The 24,136-nt window shown below is 45.6% G+C and overlaps 1 protein-coding gene across 3 annotated transcripts; it reads left to right on the plus strand.

The window, feature by feature from the left end:
* The first annotated feature begins 489 nt into the window (after positions 1 to 489).
* Positions 490 to 20,687, plus strand: METTL2A (methyltransferase 2A, methylcytidine). 3 transcript variants are annotated; one of them, XR_006164828.1, is made up of 10 exons: positions 490 to 610; positions 2,393 to 2,484; positions 6,459 to 6,805; positions 8,171 to 8,220; positions 8,698 to 8,758; positions 9,939 to 10,078; positions 10,866 to 10,972; positions 11,169 to 11,234; positions 12,581 to 18,673; positions 19,261 to 20,687. XR_006164828.1 is itself a non-coding variant. In XM_033006338.2 (9 exons), the coding sequence occupies exons 1-9, from the start codon at positions 522 to 524 to the stop codon at positions 12,730 to 12,732; spliced, it is 1,104 nt and encodes a 367-aa protein (XP_032862229.2). In that variant the 5' UTR covers positions 490 to 521; the 3' UTR covers positions 12,733 to 20,687. The 3 variants fall into 3 exon arrangements, 1 of the variants encoding a protein (XP_032862229.2); XR_006164827.1 differs by having other exon boundaries at positions 12,581 to 15,542; positions 15,727 to 20,687; XM_033006338.2 differs by having other exon boundaries at positions 12,581 to 20,687.
* Positions 20,688 to 24,136: the final 3,449 nt, after the last annotated feature.

Genomic DNA, 24,136 nt, shown 5'->3' on the forward strand with positions numbered 1-24,136 from the left:
TACCAAAAGGCTTGGGGAACCTGAACTTTTGAACTTTTCATCTTAGTACACTTGGGTGATGAGCTCATGTGTATTAGCTTCCCCACCCTGGAGAGAGCCAAGGTTCATTTCCATGAACATGCAATGTATAAACACATACATGAAGAGGCGTGTTGGTAGGCGGTTTGAGAAGTCTGTAGACCCTGTAGCTCAGCCAATGAGGGAATTTGTGGTCGGGAGCCAGAGATATAAACCATTGCACAATGGCTGCTAGGCATGTCCACCCGGTGGGGCACCTGGTCTTCCAAGACCGTAATAAAAAGTGCTTCACAACGCCTCCTGTCTGAGCCATTGATAATTCGCAATTGAGCATTCCTCACGCTCCGCTCCGCTCCACTTCCACTTCCACTCCCACTCCCCGCGTTTCCCGCCACCGCCCCCCACGTGATAACAACACCTCCCCCACATGACCGCCAGCCTCCCGCCTAGTCCTCTTTCGGGTCGGGCCCCGGGGCGCTCCTTCCGGTTCCGCTCGCCCCGTCATGGCGGCGCCCAGGGAGGCGCCGGAGCGGCGGCTTGTCGGGAGGCGCTTCCTCACCGACCCCGCCCGCCTCTTCCAGCACAACGCCTGGTGAGGGCGGCCGCCGCCTCCTTGCCCCGTCGGTGCCCGCTCCAGACCCCCCCCGGCCTCTTGCTTTGCTGCCCGGCCGCGGGAAGGCCCAGGGAGGCGGCCGGGGCGCTGCTGCCCTGCGGGGCCTCTCCGCGCCCGGCCGCGGGGGTTGGAGCGGGGGGTGCCCGAGGGTGGGTTCGGACTCGCTGACCTGCCGGTAGCGTGTGGCGAGGCGCTGTGTAACGGGGCTTCACGGCGGCCCGGCTGCAGACGTTGTTCGCGCTGCTCTCCCGGCGACCGGGCTCGCTTCTGAGGCGCCCACCGGGGCGCGGAGCAGGCCGGGGGGGGGGAGCTGCGGATGTGGGGCTGGCGGCCAGGCAGCGAGGAGGGCCTGGGGTGGGGGCCTGGCAACCCCCGGCTGGGGCGCTGCCCAGCGTGGCAGGTGGTGCCGGGAGGGCTTGGAGGTGCAGGAGGGCCCTGGGTTCACGGTGGGATCCTGAGCCTTGCTCGGCTCTGCCCGAAACAGTTGGGATTCTCAGGCTTCCTGGATGTTTCAGGAGAATGTGTTGGTTTGCTTTGTAGCAGTCGTTTCATTGCTATAGTTAATAAAGTTACATTTTTGGCTCTCGGGAATCTATAACCCTTCTCCATCTGCGTATGTGAGTGACAAATATATAAACTGAATAATGATGACTTCACCCATCTGCTGCCACACGATAACAGTGTGAGATCATGGTAGGTGTTGGCTTGGAACAGGAGGCCTTTGATTGGAGAAAGGTGTTTTAAGATACGTTAAGCACCCAAATTCTTGAATGTGCTGGAAACTGAAGGTATTTTGCGTTTTTGAAGTAAATATGTCCACTTTTGATCTCTGGCTGCTAAAACCTGTTAAGAATTGGGTATGTTCAATTTGTAATAAAGTCATATGTGCATGTATCAGCTTGTCCATTTGGGACTGCTATACCAAAGGTATGTTACAAAAGCATATCCTCAACAGAATTTTCCTGCAGAAACTCCTAGTAATCTAGTTTTCACAGACTTGGCATTTAAGTCTTTGTTTTGTGAGTTAATATCAAAAGGCGAATTCCTCCTGAGGCCAGAATAGTGCTTCTTGGTCCTTGTATTCTGCTTTTCATTCACTTGTTTTAATGAAAAAAGGTCAAGTGAATCACTTAAATGTGCATACGCAGTTGTGTAGTCATTAAAGTTATTAATATTTCTTAATGCTTTAAAGCTTCCTGCATATTTTTCTCATAAGTGGATTTAATAATAATATAACACTTTACCTTCCAAATAACCCTACTGCCTTTTTTGTTCTAACTTCAGAAAGAAAATGTAGTTTTCTAAGACAGCTAGATCAGAGGGCCCATGTTGATGACCTGTTTGAGTGAAAGCACGCGAGCGCCTGCCTGTCTCACCTGTATAGGAACAAGTGCTTTTCACGGTGTGAGAGTCTAGTGCCTCTCCAAGGAGGCCTGTTTGTGCTGTGTGCCCTTCTGGTTTTAATAGTAAGGGTTTATTTAATCTGAACTTGGCTGAGCATCAAATAGGGAAAAGGATTAGGGGATAGATTTGGTGTCTCTTGGGATCCCTTCCAGTTACATCTTTTGTAATGCTACGAGTGCCGTTCATTCAGAACCAGGAACCGTATGTGCTGAGAGCTGTTGTACAGCTGCTGAGCTAGAATTAGAGATTGTGGAAAAGCGCCACAGCTGTCAGTTTGGAGGGCTGTCTAGACCTTTCTGTTTTCTCTCTTTGTCCTACTATTCTCAGCTGAGCAATTCATCTTATTTTTCACAACAGGGATAATGTGGAATGGTCAGAAGAGCAGGAAGCCAGTGCCAGGAGTAAAGTTCAAGAGAACAGCTCACAGCTATTGCCACAAGATAAACAAGGTACTTTTGGATAGTCTTGTAATGCTCAGTCTTGACTTGTGCATACCAGAGCGGAACAGTCTGGCCAGAGCCTCGTATGCATTCTCATTTATTCCTCCCTTCCCCCCTCTCCCAAATCATTCAAAATACATTACCTAGTTGTTGATAATGAAAAATGGAGGAAGGAGATTCTTTCTGTTCTTAATTTACCTCTCTGTGACTTCTCTACCTTCTCCAGAGACTCATCTTACTGGAACAGAAATGGTCTTGGTTGGGAGAAGTCATGTGGGGTTGAGCTGCTTTGTTCATGTTGTGTATGTTTAAATGCTTCTTAGTGTTCTTTGTCGACAAACTTCTTTCATTGTAGTGTTATTGCCTCTGCTTGCTTTTGCTCTAAAGCTTAACTTCTAATAGGCAATCTTTTGTTTGTCTGCGTGCTATGGAGCTATCCCAAATTCCAGCTCAGTTTTTCTCTTCAGAGGGTCTAATAAAGTAGTGTCCATATCTGTATCTACCAAGTTCACAGACAGCACATGATAATGCTTAAGTCAGAAGCAAACAAAAATTATTTTATCCCGATCGAAGTGTTTATCATCAGAGAGGCAGAAAAGGGATTCCAAAGTTTTTATTTCCTCAAACTTGTCTTAAAGGATATTTATACATCCAAAATGCAAAGCTTACCTGAATCTGAATCAAGCTAAAGGTGCACAGCTCTATAGTCAAGTAATACGGTTGAGGCTGTTCTGAGTTGGTTAATAATGCGTCTTTCCTCCACACCTGTTAGATATCATGCAGTCCCTTAAATGATGGTGAAATGGCGTCCTGTTCTCTGGTACGATAAGAGACTTGTTTGACGATGATCTTGTTATACCCTGCTGAGCTCTAGGACAGATCTGTTCCTTTTGTTCAAATTAAATTGAGTGTGTCATCTGTAAGGCGATGCTCAACACCAGTGGAGCTATTGAGACACTTCCCATATAGCTTCCAGTTGTGTTCACAATAGCAAATTCAATTATACCAAAGAGCAACCCTCCTAATTTCTTGGATTCCCAGAAGTATCCAGCAGTTTCTATTGTGATGCCTATTGTGTTGAGTTCTTTCTAAAATCTGGTTAACATTAAAGGATGCTGTCTGTCATGCTTTGAGAACCTATATACAACTATGAAATTGTGGAGCAATTTGCTGTTAGAGCAATTTGTCAGGTCTTCATGATGTATTTCCCAGACAGAACAATGGAGGCCAGTCAAAATTTGATGGTTGCTATTCAGTGGAAAGCGTGTGGAGACAATGGGATGGCTGAAACATAGGGAAGCCAGCCCAACCAAATGTGCCTGAAGGGTCTAGTATTTTGAGAATCAGTAATGTCCAAGCAGGAGAACAAAGGCAGGCTATTGGTCATTATGGCTGTATTATTCTGTGGACTTCTTGGGGCTGTCAGAATTTGTTCTGAAGAAGAAGAGAAGTTCTATGGGGTATGTCGAAGATGTGTCTCCTGGCTGGGAACAAAGAAAGAAGTGCAAGAGTTTCTTGGTTTCCTTCTGAGGCTCCATAATTAGCCCCCATGCAATTCATGGGGTCCCTGGTTCTCTTCCTGTCTTTGTGAACAGTTACTTTTGTTTGCCCTCCTTCTGCAATGTGAAAGGGTGAGTATGGGCTTGGCTTTGGGGGTGTCCTTACATAGATGAGCAGAAAAGTCAGGAGTCCTTATCCAGAAAGTCTCTAGAGGAATCTGGCTCACACGCCGATGTCCCCATGAGCTAATACCACAAAAAGGATCTTGAAGCAAGTATTAGGTGAACTTTTCTGGCGTAAATTGTACAGGAAGTGAGACTGAAAAATTAATATGGTCATTTTTTTGCTTTAAAGCTGTTTCTTGCATGATCTTTGTCATCTGGCCCTTGATTTCTTGCATTTATATTGTTATTGATCCTTTATTCCAGTGCTTTGAAAACACTGGGCTATGAGGTAAATGAGCTTTAAATCTTCCACACATGTGAGTTGGAGTATAACAGCTGTTCAATAGCATCCAACAGACTTTCACAATAATTTAACACAGGAAGAGCACAATGTCTTGTTCAGCAATATACTGTGGCAAAAATGTGGGTAATCCAAAATGGCTGGGCTGGAATTTTGCCCCAGCACCTCAGGTAAGCATCCCATTGCAGTCAAGCTGTCATGGGATTGTTAGGGACTAGCAAGAATCAGGACTTCATATTTTTGTTAGGTAAAAAAGCATTTCCAGCCCCAGCAGCCTTGCATATTCCTGCTCATACACGGAAAAAGTGACAATTCAGGAAGGAGTGCGCCAGGGTATGAATCAATAACACTTCTTCCTCTGACATTAGCAGTCACCGAGTTCTCCTATGCAAATAGTAAACTGACTTGACCCTGCTTACTTTGAGCTACAGTAAGATCATGGCACAAACTTACTGTTCTAGTCTAATATCAGACATTAAAATTTCTTTTGGCTTGGGGTTTAAGGACGAGGCTTTTTAAAAGGAGAAAATCCTTGTAGTTGAGGTGAAGAGATTATTTTTATATATAGCTCTTTGTGCTTCAGGGATAGATCCTACTAAAAATATACATATGACCGACTTCTGGTTCTTTGTTAAAGCCATTTTTGTCTATATTTGGCTGAGGCTACATATTTTTCCAGGTGTTCTTGGGTCATTTTACTGTCTCCAGATATCTTCTAAACACTTCTGTGCTTTTCAGAAAGACTAATAAACTGCAGCTCAGGTAATAATACTAATCTTCAATTTTAAGATGCCTGCTTTTTCTCTTAACCCTACTCTTACTAGATGTTGGAGAAAGGTTATGCATTTTCACATACAGCTGTCATCTTTATCGGGGAAGAATCATTTGCATTCAGTAATGCACTTGTTGCTGTGCAAAGATGGCTAAGGTGTTGCATGTTATTGAAATGCAGTTGGGATCTCTGGCCGTGGATGTTAGTGGCTTTAGGTGATTACAAGCATAGAATGCTATAATTAGCTCTTATTTCCCAGGACAGAGAACTCATCACATTGGTGAGAATTCAGGAAGCCAGTCGGATTCATAACTTCTCATGGAAAAAATAGTTCCCATAAAACTGTACTTGATCAGAAATCTGTGAAGGTGTGTGGAAATAATTTTGTGGGTGACTCAAATTTTATTAGATCATGACTTTTTTGTAAGAGTTCTTCCAGGCTTCTGTAATACTCATCTTGCTACTGGAATGTACCCGCTTGGTGTGAAAATAATAATGTTTGCTGCTGAAGTTAATTCTTACCATCTTTTATCTATCCACCTATCCATCTATTACTTTAATGACAGTGGTCACTTCTGTTGATTACCCTCTCTTGTTTTAATTTCATAAACGTCTGATGCTCTAACATGCACAGAACTATGGAAAACAATGTGCTGTAGACCAGACCCTAGCAATACTTGTGAGGAACATGCTGTCCTGTAATCTTGGAGTGTTGCGCAAATGCTAATTGAGCTTTCTGCCAGGCCTGTATAGTTGACTAATTTTTCTGCTTCTTCATCTGAAAAAAGGGGTAGTGTGTTGGACGGGAGCTCTTCAGCTCCAGGCAGCTGTCACAGAATTCCTTAGAAGTTGTAAGTGCTTGACACTTAGTGTCATGAGGCTCCAAATGAATTGTTCCAGTGAACTGAACAAGTTAGTGTTAGAGATGGAAGTAAAACCTGGATTTCTTCATTCCAGTCTCCTTCAAAGAGGCCTTTTCTGTTGCCAGCTTCCTTTAAATCCTACCAGGAGATAGACAGTTTCCTCTTCTATCTCTTTTCCCTATTTTAGTCCTAACAAAGTGACTGTGGGAGGCAGGCTGAGTGTTTATGTGGGGTGGCACAATTTAGATAAAGGTGATTTTCAATCAATAACCTTACTTATTAAAGAAGATTGATGAATAGATGTCTGCAGTGATCCTTCACAGTCTGAACTGATTGAGACCTACTGATTTGACTGCTGGTGACGTTTCTGTTTGTGTTCACAGAGGAATATGAGGTGAATGCTAAGAGGTACTGGGATGACTTTTATAAAATCCACGAAAATGGCTTCTTCAAGGACAGGCACTGGCTGTTCACTGAATTTCCTGAGCTTGCACCTAACAGGAACCCAAGTCAAAATGGGGATTCTGTGCATGAATTTAGTAACAAAGAAGAATGCAACAATGAACAGCTGGGAATCTGTGAAAATGGACATTGTTCATTAGAAACCAGGGTGGAGAATCAGTTAAACCTGAGAAAAAGCACAGAGGAGTTGGCTACACAGAATTATAGTGAGCTGAATCAGAGTGATGGAGTTTACCCAGGATCATCGGCGTCTTACCGTGTATTAGAGGTAATAACTGTAAAACAGTGTGCCACACATCAAATGGTCCCTTATATCAGTGTTAGTGTGACTGGGACATAAAAATATATATCATTGGCAAGCAGCAAGTGAATGGGGTGATTGCCTTAAGTGAGTAAAATACAAAAAACAGAGGGCAGCTTAGAACTGAATTAAATCTGTTGAGATTCTTTTGGTTCAGACTGTGAATTGGCAGAGCACAAGGGCTATAAGAAGTTTCTGACTTTAAAAGACAAGCTATTACTATCAGATGTTGAAACAAGCATTTAAAAGTAATCTTTTGAAGAAGCTGATTATTTTACTTGCCTGTATAAAGCTTTCTCTTGTCATTTATGTTTTGCATGTTTGTGCTGAACCACGTTTGCCTTCGGAGTTCTGAAACAAAACAATGAAACCAAGAATGTAAAGATGCTGTTTGGTTTGTTCCTTATGGCTCATGTAATAATGGGGAATCTCAGACTGATACAGGGTTTGTCTGTAGAACTTCTAATATTAGACTCCTGATGGCTGGTAATGACCTTTTGCTCTGCTGCCTCTAGTTTGCTCACTGTAGATATCGCTGGTTTTGCCAAATGCTTCATCTTCTATGGAAGTTCTGCCCTTCCAGGGAGAGTCCATATGAGCTGTCCTTTGGATTTTTTTCTATAATCGGAGGCTTTGAGACTTCCTCAGACTTTGATGTTATTGGGTCATTGTGGCTTTCCTATTTCACCTGATTACTTTCAGTAATATCTGTCACTGTAAGTCATCAGTGGTGGTTTTTGCTCACACTATTTAATTTTACTGATTCCTTAAACATTGAGAGGCAAATTCCCGAAACCCAGTTGTGTAAGCCATTTTCTCTTCAAATGGGAACAAGTAGAAGGTATAATAAGTTAGAATCATTGTAGGCCTAGCTGTAACTTGAGGAAGAGCCATCTAGTGAAGGAAACTCTGAAACAGCAGGATGTAATTATAGTAAAGCAAACCTCTTTCTCCATTGCTCTGATTTTCTATGGAAGTGAATGCAGATAATCCATGGCCTTTGCCAATGCTTCAGTGACTCATACTGGTTGTTATGCTTGGGATTCCAGCAATAACAGTTTTCAAAAGAGTAACAATATATAGCTTGTTAGTAAGATTTCTACAAGAACTGGTTTAGTGGTTTCCCACAAATACTTATATGTAAGCCCGTTCCTCAGAGCTGAACACATTCAGATCTTGCAGTGAGATTTGCAAATGGCCACTGCTAGGCTCAGTTGTTACTCACAAGTTGTTTTTTGTTTCATGGCTGTAGAGAGATAATTTGAAATTAACTGCATGGGACATGCTGAAGAAATTATTTTCACTATGTGTACATCTATTTTGTCTGTGCAGGTTGGCTGTGGTGCTGGAAATACAGTCTTCCCAATTTTACAAACCAACAAGTAAGTAGTTCTGAGTAGGTTTTTACCTGCATGATATACCAGCCTCTGAAAAAAAACTGGAAGAGTTTCATGTGTTCTTAGTTTAGACAATCTCAGAGGAAGGCCAGGCACAAATGGTACCTTTGTCATCTGCAACTTCAGATGATTGTGTTTTGAGCTTGGAAATACTTGGTCTTAAAGTGCAACCCATGAAACATGATGTGAGTTTACATGTCTCATGCTGAAAGCATTGTCACACAGGCCTTAATGTTTCTCCTATTCTGGAAGGAAAAGTAAGTAGTTAGTTCCATATGAGAATAACTGAGGCATAAAGGAACAATGTGATCTACCAGAGTTTGCACAAGGCATTATTGACAGAGATAGACTAAAGCCCAGGATTTCTGGCTCCCAATTCTGTGCTCTTTGTGTTTGAGACACTTACTAATTCCTGTGGAGCATCTTTACATGAATGATGATAGTTTCTTTTATTTATTTCAGTGATCCAGGCCTTTTTGTTTATTGCTGTGATTTTTCTACAACAGCTGTGGATCTTGTCCAGGTAAACTCAGTGGTGACTTACAAAGGTAGGAAGTACACGGTGCCAATTGCACATTAACATAAATATATCACATCTGCCACTGGCTGTCTAGCTGTGTTGGAAGCTTTATTTTTTTAGCTGGCCCTGATGCTGAACCTTGAACTGGTAAATCAGGTAAAACGAGCCATCAGAGATTGTAGAAATGAGGGAAGTTGGAGTTCTCAGAATGTCACATTGGCAGCAGACAAGTCAGCCAGATTTTCTTGCCCCTGTGATTGGCAGTACTTTTCTAAATCCATTGCTCTTTTAGCTGAGTAACTGCTGAACCCTGAAGACATTCAGGCTATTCTTTAACAAGAACTGAAGCTGGTTTTGGTTTGTATGTGCGTTACTGTCATTGCAGTTCTGGGAACAAGGTCTGATTGCTTCTGCACAGACAGCTGAGGAGGGATACAGTTGTCTGTGGAGCAGTAGGCTGGAATTTAGTCGAAGGACAAATACTGCTAACAAAGTTCAAGTCAGAACAGAACTAAGAATATATGAAGTATCAAATGTAATCAGTCACCTCATAAGATGAGATGGGGAGTGCAGGAGCAGCAGCATGCCATTTCACCCTCTTAAGGGGTCATAAGCACTGTTTATAGAGGCCACTGCAATCCTTAGCAGCAGCTTTAGTAAAATATACAACTTCTTTTAGAAGTCTAAATGTGATTTTTTTAAGAGCATAACTTTAGGCATCCAGGTTTGATTTTGGGGGTATAGAGAGTAGTTTGCTTGTAGCTGAAATGAATATTGATTTCAGTGATGCAGAGAGAGGGGCCCTGACACTCTCACTTCGGTGGAGATTTCCAGTTTAACAGTGTAAATCCCTCACTTTTTGACACTATTAGTGGAAAATCTGACCTTAAAATTGCAGCAATTCCTCAATCCAGCTTTGGGGTTTTGGCAGTGTTGATTGTCTGAATATAACAAGTCCAAAACCCTTTGTAAATCTCCCATGTGTACTTATTCTTCACATTTCACCCCTGTTTCTTGTTTGACCAGGGATCCTATCTGACCCCATCTCCTTAGACCAGTGAGGCTGAAACAGATCTCTGGACACACCACTTCGTTATGTGAAAGTTAAGATCCTCCTATGTCCAGATAATACTGAGATCAAGATCTGCTGCTAATGCTCTAATTTCTCTCCTCTTAAATATAGAACAATGCAGAATATGATTCTTCTCGCTGCTTTGCGTTTGTCCATGACCTGTGTAATGACCAAAGTCCTTTCCCAATGCCAGACGAGAGTCTTGACGTGGTTATTCTTATCTTTGTCCTCTCAGCAATTCTCCCAGAGAAGTAAGTTTTAATAATTCCTTCTGGCTGCAGAAGATAATGTATATAGAGCTGGAGTTCTTTAATAGTCTATCCCTTCATATCAAGGAAAATTAGTTTGTTCGGTGTCTGGTCCAGTTTTCCATTAAGCCTCTGAAAATGAAATTTGAGGTATTTTCTGTAGTAACAAATTCTGGCGTAGGATAGGTGTGTTACTGAAGTGCTAAGTGGCTATAGATGATGTCTTCCCACAGTCACAGTTGCTCACCTGTTCTGAACCCCAGCCACACTGAGCACTCAGCACCCATTTGTGGAAAGTATGCTGCTAGATTTTAAGGCTCAAAGGCTAGATGAACTTCTTGTATGGGAGGCAGCAAGAAGGGAGGGGATAGATTCAGAAAACAGTTAAGTGCTGGGATCTTAGTGTGACAGTGTGTTACAACCTACAGTTGTCTCTCTTTTTTGTTCCCTTTTGGTTTTATTTCACAGCATTTTTCTTCCAGTTCACTTATTTACTTGTTTTACAGAAACCAGTGGAAATATTTTTGTAATTAGTAAGAGAGAGCAGTTAATCCCTGCTGTGGCAGGCTAAGTTGTCATTGTAGGAAAAAAAGCAGAATTGGGGAGTGTCGGAAATAAAGCGGCCAAATAAAATCAACCCACCTAAGTCTGAGAGAGCTCGGAAGAGTGCTAGATTTTGGTAGCTCTTTAGATGAAGTTGAAGCATGTAAAACTTCTTTTTGTAAGTAGGCTAAGGAAACAAGCATAATTTTGCAGAATGATGAATACTTCTGTTTTGTTCTTTCCTCAGAATGCAATGCATCATTAACAGACTAAGTCGCCTTCTGAAACCAGGAGGAATGATTTTGTTACGAGATTATGGCCGTTATGATCTGGCCCAGCTTCGGTTTAAGAAAGGTATTTTCTTTTCCCCTGGAGAGTCTTGCCAGATCACTAATAGATGATGCTTTTCTGGAGTAGTCTACCCTGTTTAGAGGCTGCTCATTAATTCCCCTTAAGCACAGTGTGTGCTGAGAGAAGTGCCTCTTGTTGGATAGCAGTTGTTGATTTTTAAATGATAGCTGGTAACTGTTTAAATCGCTCTTGCCTTTAGGTCAATGTCTGTCTGATAACTTCTATGTGAGAGGTGATGGCACCAGAGTCTACTTCTTCACACAAGGTAGGAGTCTAGAAAACATCCCTATGACTCTCCTCTTTTTGTCCCTGTGCCCTCAAGTTTTACCACTAGCTCTTTCCAGCCTGTCTTTCTTGAAGCAGTGTGAAATGTTAAGTGTCTTCCAGTTGCACAGGGACTTGGGCTTATCACTTGCTGATGTGAATATGGCATGATGACCTCCTTAGTGGCAAATCCTTTTAGAGAAAGAATAGTGTGTTTGCTACACTGGGAGGGGCTCTCGAATTTTGTTGCCTGCAGAGGATGGAGTGAGATGGACACCACTTGAAGGAACTTCTCTTAGCTTCACTGTTCTCCTACAAGGAAATAAGAAGGGTGTGGTTCTGCATAGAGCTGAGGCAGCCACTCCAGTTCTGCTGCTGCTTGATGTTCAGCAGGGATTGTATTGTTCCTGTTTATCACCAATTGCACCTTCAGACACTTCTACCATGGGCCTCTCTGCATGGTCAGTTTTAGAGCAGTGGCACAACTGCAGTGAGCTATTCCCTTCCCCACTGCACAAGTCTTGTTTGTCACAACAAAATTAATGTTTAATGCGTGTTTGGCAAACGCTTCACGATGGCAAGCATCTGATAAAAGAGCACAAGCTGGGACCTGTTAGCCCTTTTCTACAGAAGCTCCATACAAATCACGTGCTCCCAGGCTGCAGTTGAACAAGCTCCCTGCTGCTCAGCAGGACTGGGTCTGGCTTTGCCCACGGCCAGTGTGCTGGGGCACTATGATACTTATTTGCTTGGTCAGGAATACCTGCCAGTGTAAGTGGTGCAGCCTGAGGGCTCTGAGTGCTTTGATTGGGCCCCAACAGGGTGTGGTTTTTAAAGGATTTTTTTCTCAAACTTAACTGTAATGAATCCAGTTTCCCTCCAGCCTGTACAGCACAGATCTTACTGCCACCATTTAAAAGCATAGCTCTGATCCCGTTCTTTGCTCTTGCAGACTCTGAAATTCCTCTGGAGAGAAGGGGGAGGGGGAAGGAATGTATCTGTCCCTACTCGCTGGAAGATGCTCCCTTGATCAGTTCCTAGAGGCGATACCCATGTCTGAAACTGTGGCTGTTTTCTCTTTGTCAAGTCTCTGTAATTCTGGTTGTCCTCCAAATAATTATTTCCTTCCTTGGTAGAAGGGAAACTCAAGGGAAACTAGAGAAACCGTGATCTTAATCCCCCCATGGTGCTGTAGTTAAGTCCTGTCTGATCTTTACATTTTCCTGCCAGAGTGGGACCATAAGTCTCCTCTGGCCCATCTTTCAACATAGTTTAGCCCTTGGTCTCAGCAGGTATTAGTTAAATGAAAGCTATGGCATCCTCAGTCTCTTTTCTTTTTGCTTCCAGATGAATTAGACGGTCTCTTCACAACAGCTGGCCTGGAGAAAATCCAGAATCTGGTTGACCGGCGATTGCAAGTGAACCGTGGGAAACAAATGACGATGTATCGAGTATGGATCCAGTGCAAGTACCGCAAGCGTGCCGCCGCTCAGCTGTGAGGAAACAGGGCATGCTTTTTAGGTGGAAGCCTCTTCATGGCCACATGCAGTGTCTTCTCCTGGTGAGATGTGGTTTTATGGAGTTCTGCCCACACAGGACCTCAGTGCCTTTTATAGTGCCTGGCATCACTTCAAGTGAGTTTTGCTAAGGACGAACGCTCTAAGAGGAGACCAAGCAGTCTGTGAGATGTCTTGCTACTGGTCTGAGTTTTTAAAATTATTTATGGTTTTAACAACTTAAGAAATGGTCATGCTGTCTTACAGCAGCTGAGCAAGTTGAGTAGTGAGTCACTTACTCCGGAGTTCCACATGTAACAGGGGAGCTTCGACCTTGCCACTGTGTTGCGTACTCTTGTTTTGGGAACAGAAACCTTGCAATGGATAAATCTGCACATGTTCATATACGTTGATTGAGGGCAGGAACTGAGAGCATACTAGTTTCTCTGTGCCAGCTTCCCCATGGATGTCTCATGGTGTGCAGATAACCTGTGCAGAAAGCAGATTATGCTGCTTTGACCTCACCGTCCACAAGGATGTTAATCCAGGGAGCTAGCACACAACAGCTCAGGTGCTACAAATTCGTATCAGGCAGGGATCGGGTTTTCAAAGATTTGGGACTGGTGACATTTTTGGGACACCTCCAGAGTGCAGATTATCACAAGCAGCTCATGGGACCAGGGTTTACATGGAATTATCTGCTTTTTCTGCTTTAACAGTGAGAAACTCTTCTTGCTGGCTGCAGCCCCCAGGTTATGAACTGCACTGCCCTGTCATGGTGGTGTGCTAAACCCAAGTAGATAAGACACCCGTCTTTGATAAGAAATCTGAAGAATGTCTACTGCTCTTGTTTAATTTCTTAGAGGAAGCCAACATTGTGGCTTTCTAAAGGTATTTCCCCACCTTTGACAGCAAATGTCTTTTATCTCAGCTTGTTTTCTTTTGTTATTTTTAGGGTGTGGTACAACAGGTATTAGAATAAATTTTGTGGTAATGCTTTTCAGTGCTGGTTTGATTAATATAAATCAGACTTCCACAGAAACTCACATGCTTCTGCGCATCTGATCTGAAGGATCTGGGCCACCATTAAGTAACTACAGTTTTTTTTCCTCTTCTGTTACCATGAGTCTCACTAGTGCCTGCTCTCATCTCCCAAGAAGGGAAAGCCTTGGCTGATATCTCCTACCTTGTTTTAGTTCATGAAGCAACAAGGTCTATTGTGTGTGAACTGCTGGATGAAGAGCAGTTCATGCTACACAAGGCATGTATATTTTGTTAGCTAGACACTTGTATTTGTAGCTTACAGTTGCCTAAGAGTAACAGTCAACGATAGAGACACGTAGGTTATGAAATAACTGCTGTCTCGAAACAGAGGAGAAAGGGTAAAAAGATGAGGAAATGTCATTGCTATATCTGGAGAGTCTGCAGTAGTCCTGGGGAGTCAAACCAGGAGCACCCTGATTTGTAAAGCATTGGAAGGGGCTGTAGCAATAGTCCTCCTGGGCATGTGGGAGCATCATCAGTTCATAACTTCCACAGGGCTGTGTCACCCTGCAGGTATTAGAATGTCTGCAACCCAAAGGCTTCTGGGTCAGGGGGTGAGGGCATTTCAGCCCTTCCCGTGGAAGACTCACCCAGCAAATCCATTCACACCCCGAAGGCAGGCTGCAGTGCTGGGATGGGAATGGAAATGCACCATTGCTTTTTTTTTTTTTAATATCTCCCTCTTTTAAATAATGTTGAAAGGGAATCATGTAACTGGTAAGTGAATTCTTGTTCAGCTTGTTGCACTATATTTTTCTAAAGGGCTAAGAGACTTTTGAGTGTCTGCAAATGAAATAGGAGGAGATGAGGCTTCTTTCTCTCTAAGCACATTTGGCTTCTGCTGGGCACAAGCCTGACCCAACCCAGCAGCTGTGCAGTCACTGCTGTGTTTTCATGCTAAACCTACAAAATCTGGTTCCCTGGCAAGGTTGGTACCTCAGGCAAGGTCTAGGCAAAACACAGCTCAAGGCCATTGGGAGCTGAGCAAGCTCATGTCTCCTCATCTTATCCGAGCAAAGAGTCAGGCTTAGCAAAAGAAGTCCTGTGAGTATTTGACGTGGTGTGACTCATGTAACCAGCTCTGTTTTTTTCAGTGAAAGACCTTCCATGTGTTAGTGGTGCCTCAAGCAGTTCCCTGGAGTCCTTCCTTCTTGATCCCCAGAGGCAGACCTCCTCCTGGGATAGCTTTATCTCCCTGGAAGAAAAATCATTGACTGGGGTAAACAAGCAGCATAATTAGCGTGAATTAAAGTAATTCGAAAAATGCCTTATTAATCATCCAAAGGCTTGTAAGCAGCACAGGAAAATATGTTTTTAATTATAAGCATGATTTATTTAAAGTTGATGGACTCCCCTTTAAATTTAAACTCCTGAATGGGAGAAAATGAATGCTGGTAATTTATTTGTTTCTACTTTCAAGGCTACATCCCAGCTGCTTGCCTGGTTTTGACTTGGGCTTCATGCAAAAACTTGCAGCCCTGTGAGCCTGAAGCCATTGAAGTGGCTCTTTGCCTTTCTTAATGCTCTTCATTCTGCTGGAGTATTTAAGCAATCACTCAACGTGAACCATGCTGGGCAGACATGCTTTTGCTTCCAGTCCTGTTGGTGGTGTTCAAAAAGCAACAAGTTAATGGCCTTGAATTGAGCCAGGCCTCCTACAGACAGATACTGTCTGAGCTTCCTTCATTAATCTCCACCAGCTCCCGTTCTCTCTGAAGCTGCTGCTCTCCTGCGACTCCAGGCCTTGCCTCCCACACAGCTCTGCTCAGGTACCTTGCTCCTGACTTGCAGCACCTTCTGCCATTCCCACCTCGGGCCTGCTGAGCAGGCTGGGTTGCACAATGGCTTTCTAGCATGTTCAAAGGAAATCTCCAAATTGACTTTTACTATATTGAAAAGCCAGGTTAAATGTGTTTGTTTTTTCTTTTTTTTTTTTTTCTCTTCCTTTTTTAGCAGTGTAACATCAGCTTTAAAGCCGTTCTGAATGTGTCTGCTCTGGTGGTGTTCCCAGCATTCCAGTCTTGTGGTCTGTGGCTTACAGGCAATGCCAACGTAGCTTGTCAAACCTCCCAAGCAGAAGAGTTGATTTCATAGCCCTTCGGAGGCACTGCCCCTGCAATTCTGGAGCCAGACATTGTTACACTTCGGAAAGTCTGGTCCTGACTCTTGCCAGAGGATGGTAGATTTCCTTGGAGGTTCGTAGATTGTTTTGGCTGGAAGGGAACTTTATCATCGCCTATTCTGACCCTTTCAATAACCCTTTCATGTAGGGATTATACCATCAAGCCTGTGACTTGGGCTGAGCCAGAACTAGTCCTTCAGAAAGGCTTTCAATCCAGCCATGGTGCTGAGGGCTCCAGAGAGTGGCAAAGAACCCTTTGGCTCCCCCGGTAAATTGTTCCTCTCATGGCGTCCTGGTTTCACAGATTGGCTAGAAACTGGGAGGCAGGAAGGGAACAGGAGAGGTAAAGAGAACAAGAGGCTGAGGAGTATTTTGGATACCATCACTTCAAAAATAAATACATTGTAAATTCCACTGAAAATTGGAGTTTTCTCAGGATCTTTCTGACAGGAAAGTGGGAAACATCCTTAGTGATTTTTATTGTTACAATGTGCTGATCAGAAGCATGTGAGACCAGACACAATTGTCTTCTCTCCCAGATACTTCAGCTCCACCTTCTCAGGGTAGGGTATGTCACCACCATTTCTAATTCTGTAGTTAGTTGTAGAGCTCCAGAATAAATGAGACCTGATTATTTTCAATAAAACAGAGGTGTGAGCAGAAGGAACCTCTGTGTATGTGTGCCAGCGGCTTTTGGCATTACATCGTAACTAAAGCTGGAAGAGCTTCCTTTTGTTGTTGGCATTGGGATGAGCCCCAACTGGTCCCCAGTTGGAATCCCTACAGGAATCACAGTCCCAGACTGAACTTAACTGTTCTTCCTGAGCACAAATGTAAGATGCACAAGTTTCAGTGCCTAGGAATGAGGGCACAGGTGAGGCCGCAGGGATCAAGTTAAGGGATTCGGGGAGCATCCTTCCATCTCTGAAAAGACAGGTGAAGGGAAACCGAGTCATGCAGTCGTCTTTATTCTTCTGATCAGTCAAGTGGGTCTGGTTTGTCAATCAGAGCAGTGCCACCACTTTTGGTTTGGTGCCATATTGGGGAAAATTAGGAGAATTAGAGAAGATGTATGATCAGGATCACTTTTGCTATTATAGCTATTCATCTACTTTGACAGGGGTGTGTGCTTGGCACGCATAATTTTGTACAGTGTCCATGGGATTCTGATTCTAACAGTGTTTAAATATATGTTTTCAGGGCAAGATAGAAATTACTAGAAAAGCAAAGAGGAGGGAGGGATTTTTTGGAGGATTCCCCTGCAAAGCGAGGTGCTCTAGAGGGAAGGGACTTGTCAGCTCCGTGCTTAATCATCAAAGCTCTGGAGTTTGTGCTTAGCTCTTGCTGTAGGCAGTAAGTTCCTGTGCATAAGTGCCCTGCTGAATGGGAGCTTGTATTGCCAAGAAAGTGGGACACAGTGCAGGAAATTACCTATGTAGGCAACCGTGAGGGCTAATCTGAACTAAATAGGATACAGCTACCTTTGTTATGGAGAGCACAAGACAGACCTGGCAACTTGGCTGGAACACAGGCAGAGAAACAAGAGAATCTTAGCCATGTGTGCCTCTGCTTTTATCTCCTGCCCAAAGGCTGTGTGGTATGACAGGAGGTGTCATGCCAGTGAAGGCTTTCACTCTTGAAAATACAGGCTTTGACCCACAGTTGGATGAGTGGGAACTGTGGTTGGAAAGCATCGATGGCAAAGATCACTAGCAAGTCTAACGTGTCTGCACCTGCCTGAAGCGCCCAGTGTGTCGGTCCATGGCTGTCTCCAGGAAGGAGGAACGTCCTGGTGAGGTTTGGGCCCTGCTGCTCTAAACTGCTCCCTGGTACTGAATAACCCCAGAGAGGTGTCACTGCAAGCACCAACACAGCCTATGAAAAACAGCTTGATTTGGGGGTGGAGTGCAAGCCTGACTGCTGTATTCAGGTGGTTTTCATGTTTTGTAGTCCAAAGGACCCTTGTAACTTCCATTTTCATGTTATTTGCGGGCTGGGGAGTCCTGGGGGATTGTGGCCGATCCTTTGGCCTATGAACCTTTCTTTCAGCTCATGTGAAATGGGAAGTTGCTGTTTACAGTCCCAAGTTGTGCACACCTCTGTGGTGTGAGTGAGGAACACCGGGGGATCTGCAGCTGTAAGTGGAGAGGTACCCTGCCACCCTTCTCCAGGAGCAATGGATATGGCTTTCCTTATTTAGAGAGAAAACTGGCTGATCTCCCCTTAGATGACTTCTTCATGCATGGGACCAAGCACGAGGCATGGTGCTGGGTCCCCGTCATCTGGGGAGCACCACCTAGGCAGGTATACTATGCTACAGTCTTTAATTACACAGCCACACATTTTTTTTCCACACTTGATGCCAAGGGTGGATGTGAAGAGGTTGATCGAGGTTGCATGGAAAACTAAATCTGGCTTTTCCTCAACTTCAAGTGACTTCTTCCCTACTGAGACGAGCTTGTTATGAAGGTTGGTATGTATTTACAGACATTCACAGAGAGGCTGAATATACTTACAGAAATATGCATGCAGTAACTAGCTTTACAATAGGATGTTGATTTAATTTTCCTCTTACACAAATCTCAGAGCAGTTCGTTTAATTGAGGCTTTCAAAAGCCCTGCAAGGTAGGGTGTTATTATGCCTGTTTTATGCAGGAGGAAGAGAAGCGGGGGGCAAATCCTGCTGAGAATAATACCCTCTTGTATTCCAGGAAGCTGGTAGTGAGTGAGGACAGGGAAGGACTTGCTGGCACATAAAGGAGAATCACATCATTTCAGGTGCGTGCCGAACTAAAACCAGTGGATCCTTGCTAGTGCCATGTGCTTTGGGGAAAGCAGAGGCGATCGCAGAGGTGTTCCTTTCCTACCTGCGAGTTTTGGTGGCGGTTGCGCAGGTCCAGGTGCCCACCCGCGGTGGGGGCTGCCTCCTCGGGCAGGCAGGACACGTGCTCCCTTGGATCAGGGCACCGCTTGGCTTCCTGCTTGTGTGGAGGTTGAGGAACCTGGATGCTTTCCTACTGGGTTTGGGTATCAAACCCTCCCTCCTAATGGGATACCTGAAGGTGTAGACAGAGGGAGGGGCAGGAACAACCTGTGAGATAAACTCCATTGTGTGGGAGGGTGGAGGCTCTCCGAATGGCCTCAGGAAGGAGTCAGGTGATGGCATGTTATCTCGGAATAGCTGAGATACTAACTTTCTCCCTGTCTAATGAAAATGAGGAAAGACCCTTTTAATGTTCCTAGTGAGGGAAAGGCTGTGCTCGGAGCCCTAACCTTACTAGATGTGCGAGAATCGACACTGGGGTGAGATGTTTTGAATGCCCCAGGTCTAGAAAAATGTTCATTTGCAACTCCTGGCTCGTTAGGTGCGACAGAATCTGCTCTGCAGACAGGGGTTGGTCTCTTCTGGATGTGATGCCTAGAGGTGAGATTATCCCTCAGTGCTAAAACCTTAAGAAATCTGTTGAGTGCTGAACTCTTGTGGGCGTGGGGGGTGGTTCTCAATGGCTGTAAAATTTTTGGATTTGAGATCACTGGTGCCAGCTTTTATGGTTTAAAGGCTGAGGCTATTTGATGCTCTTCTCAAGTCCCCAGCTCCTAGCATCCTGCTATCACTGAGGAATCTCGGCTCTCTTCTTTCTGTATGTGTGACATTATGCCATTACATTTCTAGACCTCATGGTAGTACAGAAATGCGAGGAAAAATGCAGTTAGGGTATTTCACAAACCTGGAAAGTAGAGGCAAAGGAAAGTCACCAAAACCACACTGAAAAGATCAGGAGCTTGACTTCTGGTATTTTACTTGTGCATGCTATGTTGAAATATCTATCACATCTTACTAGATTTTGGTGGAATCTAACGTGGGTTAACAGTGAAGCTGTGATGCAAAGGCAAGGGTTTGCCCTGCTTTTGCTACGCATGCCGTGCTGGCTGGAGGGGAGCTCTCGGAAACTGCTCCAGTCGAATTCAGTGACAAAGAAAATGGCTGCGGCAGCTGAGTAGTTCTTCAAAACATGATACAAGTGCAGTGTGCCAAGGATATTGCTGACATCCAAGGAGACCAAAGCAAGAAGATGAGAGCTGCCACGGGGGATGTAATAGAAAGCATTAACACTAGCTGATGGCAGACCTGGAGAGCAGGATGCCGTACGGGAGGAATCTGGCAGGGACGATGGTGTAGGAGAGCTGGCTTGCCCCCATGTATGAGATAATACTTGGTCAGCAATGTGCGTACTATGTTGCTTGTAACCATCCCATTGCCAGCTCTCACACCAGCTTCTCTAAAAGCACCAGAGCTCAGAGGCTCTTACAAAGTTGATGAAAAAGGGGGAAAACAGAATAGTTTTCGTGTGTCACTCAAGTGTGGGCTGGAAGAGGAGGAGTTTTCCTGCATGAGAATTCTTGGTGATCCAACTATTCTCTTCTCTTGCTCAGCCAGAAAGTCAAGCACATTGAAACTGTTCACAAACTGAAATACTATGGGGAAAATCAAGTTGAGATAGACAGAAATTTTGCTTCCTAACCTTAAGCATTGTTTTAGTTTTGATGTTCTATAGGCTTTTAGAAGTAGTATCTTAAAAGCTGGCATTAGAATTTTCAATCGATTCAAAAAATTTCCTATACAAAATGATTCAACATTTACATATTCCAGCCACTCTGAATTGGAAAACCTTTCCCTTTAAAAACAGAAAGTCACAAACTGACCTTTTCTTGCCAGGAGCACATTCTAATAACTTGGCTTTTCTTGTTTAGAAAACAGAAATAAAATTAAAAAAAACAAAAAAAAAAAAAACCAAAACCAAGAGTCCACCACTTCTCTGCTCAATCCAAACCTGGGGGATTAGCTCCCACAGGGAGACAGCACCATAACAAAGAGTCCCCATGTGCTGTGTCTTACCCCTGATAAATACATTTTTACCTTAGAGACCATTGTTGTTACAGAGACCCCAGTCTCAGATGCACCGGCACAGTAAGAAGTGTTGTACCAGGCTGGGATGGATGGTGCATCCCTGCTCAAAGCCGTGGAGTGTAGGAGGAAAAACCTCTGAGATCACTGACTCTAGGGTTGTCTGCACTGGGAAATCTATCCAGTAACTTACTTCCTCCTGAGGCTATCTGATGAACTTGTCTAAAATCCCCTTGTACCCAACTGGCACTCTGCTGACAGCAAGTGGTACCCTTAAAGCTGCTCCACAATTTCTGCTTATGGACAGAAATACAGTTGCAGCTTGTTGATTCCTTCCACCACTGCACCAAAGATGAGCTGCCGTGCCCTTCCTGTGTGAGCTGCTATTTTGGCATCTTGGAAAGGAAACTGCAGCTGTAGGTCTTGCTCTGAGCTGCTGTTTGGATGACGAGGGCGGAGAGGACAGTAGTTGAGTTTGAAGCAGAGGAGTAGGGAAGGATGCGACTGTATGGCTAGCCAAGGGTAAGAGGGAAGGGGTTTGTGAGCACTCGCAGCTTGCTGAAAATCCAGGAGCAGAGCTGAGCTAGCGGAGCCCTTGGGCAGCAAGCCACAAGGGCTGTCTGCCCAAAGCCCCCCTAAAACATGCTGAAAGGGACGTGCTCCATCCCTGAAATCACACGTGAGAAGAGAAACCCCAACCATTTTGCCGAGCATAGAGGAACATGGGGCAGGGAGAGAGGCAAGTCACGAGAGGAGGATGGTGCAACTTCAGCTTATCGGGTTCATTATCAGAAGTCACCAGGCACTGCTCCAGCCTGAACCCAGCAGAGCCCAGGACTGCAGCCAGGGGTCCTACATCAAGCCCGTAGCTTGGCAGTGCATGGCGAGATGTCTTCTGGAAAACATTTGTGTCTGCAGTAAATTCTCCAGGAGGCTCTTACCTCCCTGGGTGTCCGGTCCTGCCGGAGAAGAGAAGAGCAGGGTCGTTGATCTGTCTGACTTCAGTGGAAATGATAGGAAGCAAAACACCATTAGGAAATTACAGCCCCGTTGTCTTTTCTGGTAGCCTACGTGAAAAGATGGGTGGCGATGTGATCCCTGGCAATGTGTGGAAGAGGAGGAAGAGCCTCAGCAAGTTCCCTCCGAAAAGCACGGGGAAAATTAGATCAAAGTGACCCCTGTTGCCCCTAAAAAACAAAGATGGGGGTATGGTGCCATAGGTTGGGTGTTACAGCGTCTGATGCCTGTCTGGCACTTGGAGAGGGTGAACTTCTCCCTTTAAAGTCAGAGGCGTTTCTGGAGGCGATGGCAGGGGTCCAGAAGAGCCAAGGGGTACTGGAAGTCAGTCCCTTTATTGGGTGTAGCAGCTCCTGTATCTTCTCCTCCCTCCACCCAAAATCAAACAGGAATGCACAAATGAAATTTATACCTCCCTGAACAATGTTAGCTGCAAATGGTACTAATTAGCGCTCCCCTAAATGGCTGTGATTAGTTTACTAGCTGATGGAGTATTTACTCTAGAATTTTTTTCCTTTTTTTAAAAAAAAAAACCTCCAACACAACACACACACACCAAAATCTATTTATTTATTTATTTTACAAATTCCTGCCGCTGGTCGTGCTGAAAATGTGACTCACAGAGCAGGAGCTGAAACTGGAGTGGCTCTTCTACCAAAAAAAAACAGATTAAAGCACAGGAAACACAGCTTGTGAGAACAGGCAGGCGCTGCGAAAGCCATTTGCAACACCAAGTTAACAAATAACGCCGGGCTTCAAGTACGATAAATTAGCAATTTTAAAATAATACAACTTCCCCCAATCGCCTTGCGAGAGCGGTTTTTCCGCGATGCTCCGCCAGCTCTTCTCCACATCATCGCTTTTGCCAAACTGGTAGGTTCCAGTTCGGTCATAAATTGCTCGATGTCGGACATGCAGTAAGCGGAGGTGACAGACGTCCCTCGGTTTTCCCTGCCCCAGCGTTTTGGAAGGCGAATCCTTTACAGAGCTCCGGGAACCTCCGCTCCCATCGCTAATCCGCGCCTGCCTCCCCTTGGACAGGCCTGGCCACTTCCTTTCCCAACAAACCTTCTTTTTTTTTTTTTTTTTTTTTCCTTTTTTTCACCCCCCACCCCCCCCCCTCCCCTGCTTGTTTGCTTTTCAGAAAGCTGATTCAGCCTTAAAGCCGAGCGGGTTGCAACGCCCGGCAGCAGCGTTTTGCATTCTGCCCCCGCTGCTTGGGAGAAAGGCGAATAAACTGCGATGTAATGGCTCGTTTGCAGCCAGGATGAGCCTTTAATTTTATGATTTTAATGGGGGGGGGGGGCTTTTTTTTTTTTTTTTGTGAGAGTCGCAGCAGCCCAGCCTTAGAAAGGCGAGGACAGACGGTTATCGGGGAGCTGCTGGGGTGCCCAGGGTTGTGTCTCACACGCGATACACATATTCGATCAGCCCCCAGTGAGGGGGCGAGGGGGGCCGGGCCCATTCCTGGGGGGGGGGGGGGGGGGGGGGGGGCTTCGCTGGGGTCCCCAGGGTGAGGGGGTGGGCAGGGATGGGGTGACAGTGTGTTGGGGGGTGCTGGGGTGCCCCCACCCTTGGGGAGATGAGGGTGGTTTGGGGGAGTGAGGGTGGTTTGGGGAGCGAGGTTGCTCCTGGCTGCGGAAGATGGAGACTGGAGAGGGGGGGAGGTGCATGGACACCCCCTCTCTGGGGACACCCTTGGGGGGGGGGGGGGGGAAGGCAGGCCAGCCTCTGCTGCCCTGAGGGGGAAATTCCCCCCAGGGCTGCCCTGACCCCTACCTTGTGCTTGCAGACCCCCCACCCTGACCCCCAGACCTGTCCACACCCCAAGGCTGGGTCTGACCCTCCCCTTGTACCTGCTGCCCCTCCGCCGACCCCCACAGACCTGCCCTGACCCCCCCCCCAGACCTGCTCTAACCTCCCCCTTTTAACTTTTCCCACAGACATCCTGACCCCCACCCTTTTACCTGCTGCCCCCCAAGACCTGCCCTGACCCCCCCCCCTTATACCTGCTACACCCCCCACCTCCACAGTCACCCTGACCCCCCCCTTTTACCTGCTGTCTCACCCCCCGACCCCCACAGACACCCTGCACACCCCAGACCTGCCCTGACCCCCCCGGCCCTACTGACCCCCACCTTGTACCTGCTGCCCCCCCTCACCCCGGCCCTTCCCTCCGCCCCCTCACCAGGCCCCGCCCCTCACCAGGCCCCGCCCCCCGTTGACCTGCTCCCCCCCCCCTTGCCCCCCCCCCCCGCGCTGACCTGCCCTCCCCGCCCCTCCCCCGCCCTCTCGCCGCCGTGCAAATCTCGCGAGAC

The sequence above is a fragment of the Tyto alba genome, unplaced genomic scaffold, assembly GCF_018691265.1.
Source record: "Tyto alba isolate M040663 unplaced genomic scaffold, T.alba_DEE_v4.0 Super-Scaffold_12, whole genome shotgun sequence".
Classification (NCBI taxonomy): domain Eukaryota; kingdom Metazoa; phylum Chordata; class Aves; order Strigiformes; family Tytonidae; genus Tyto; species Tyto alba.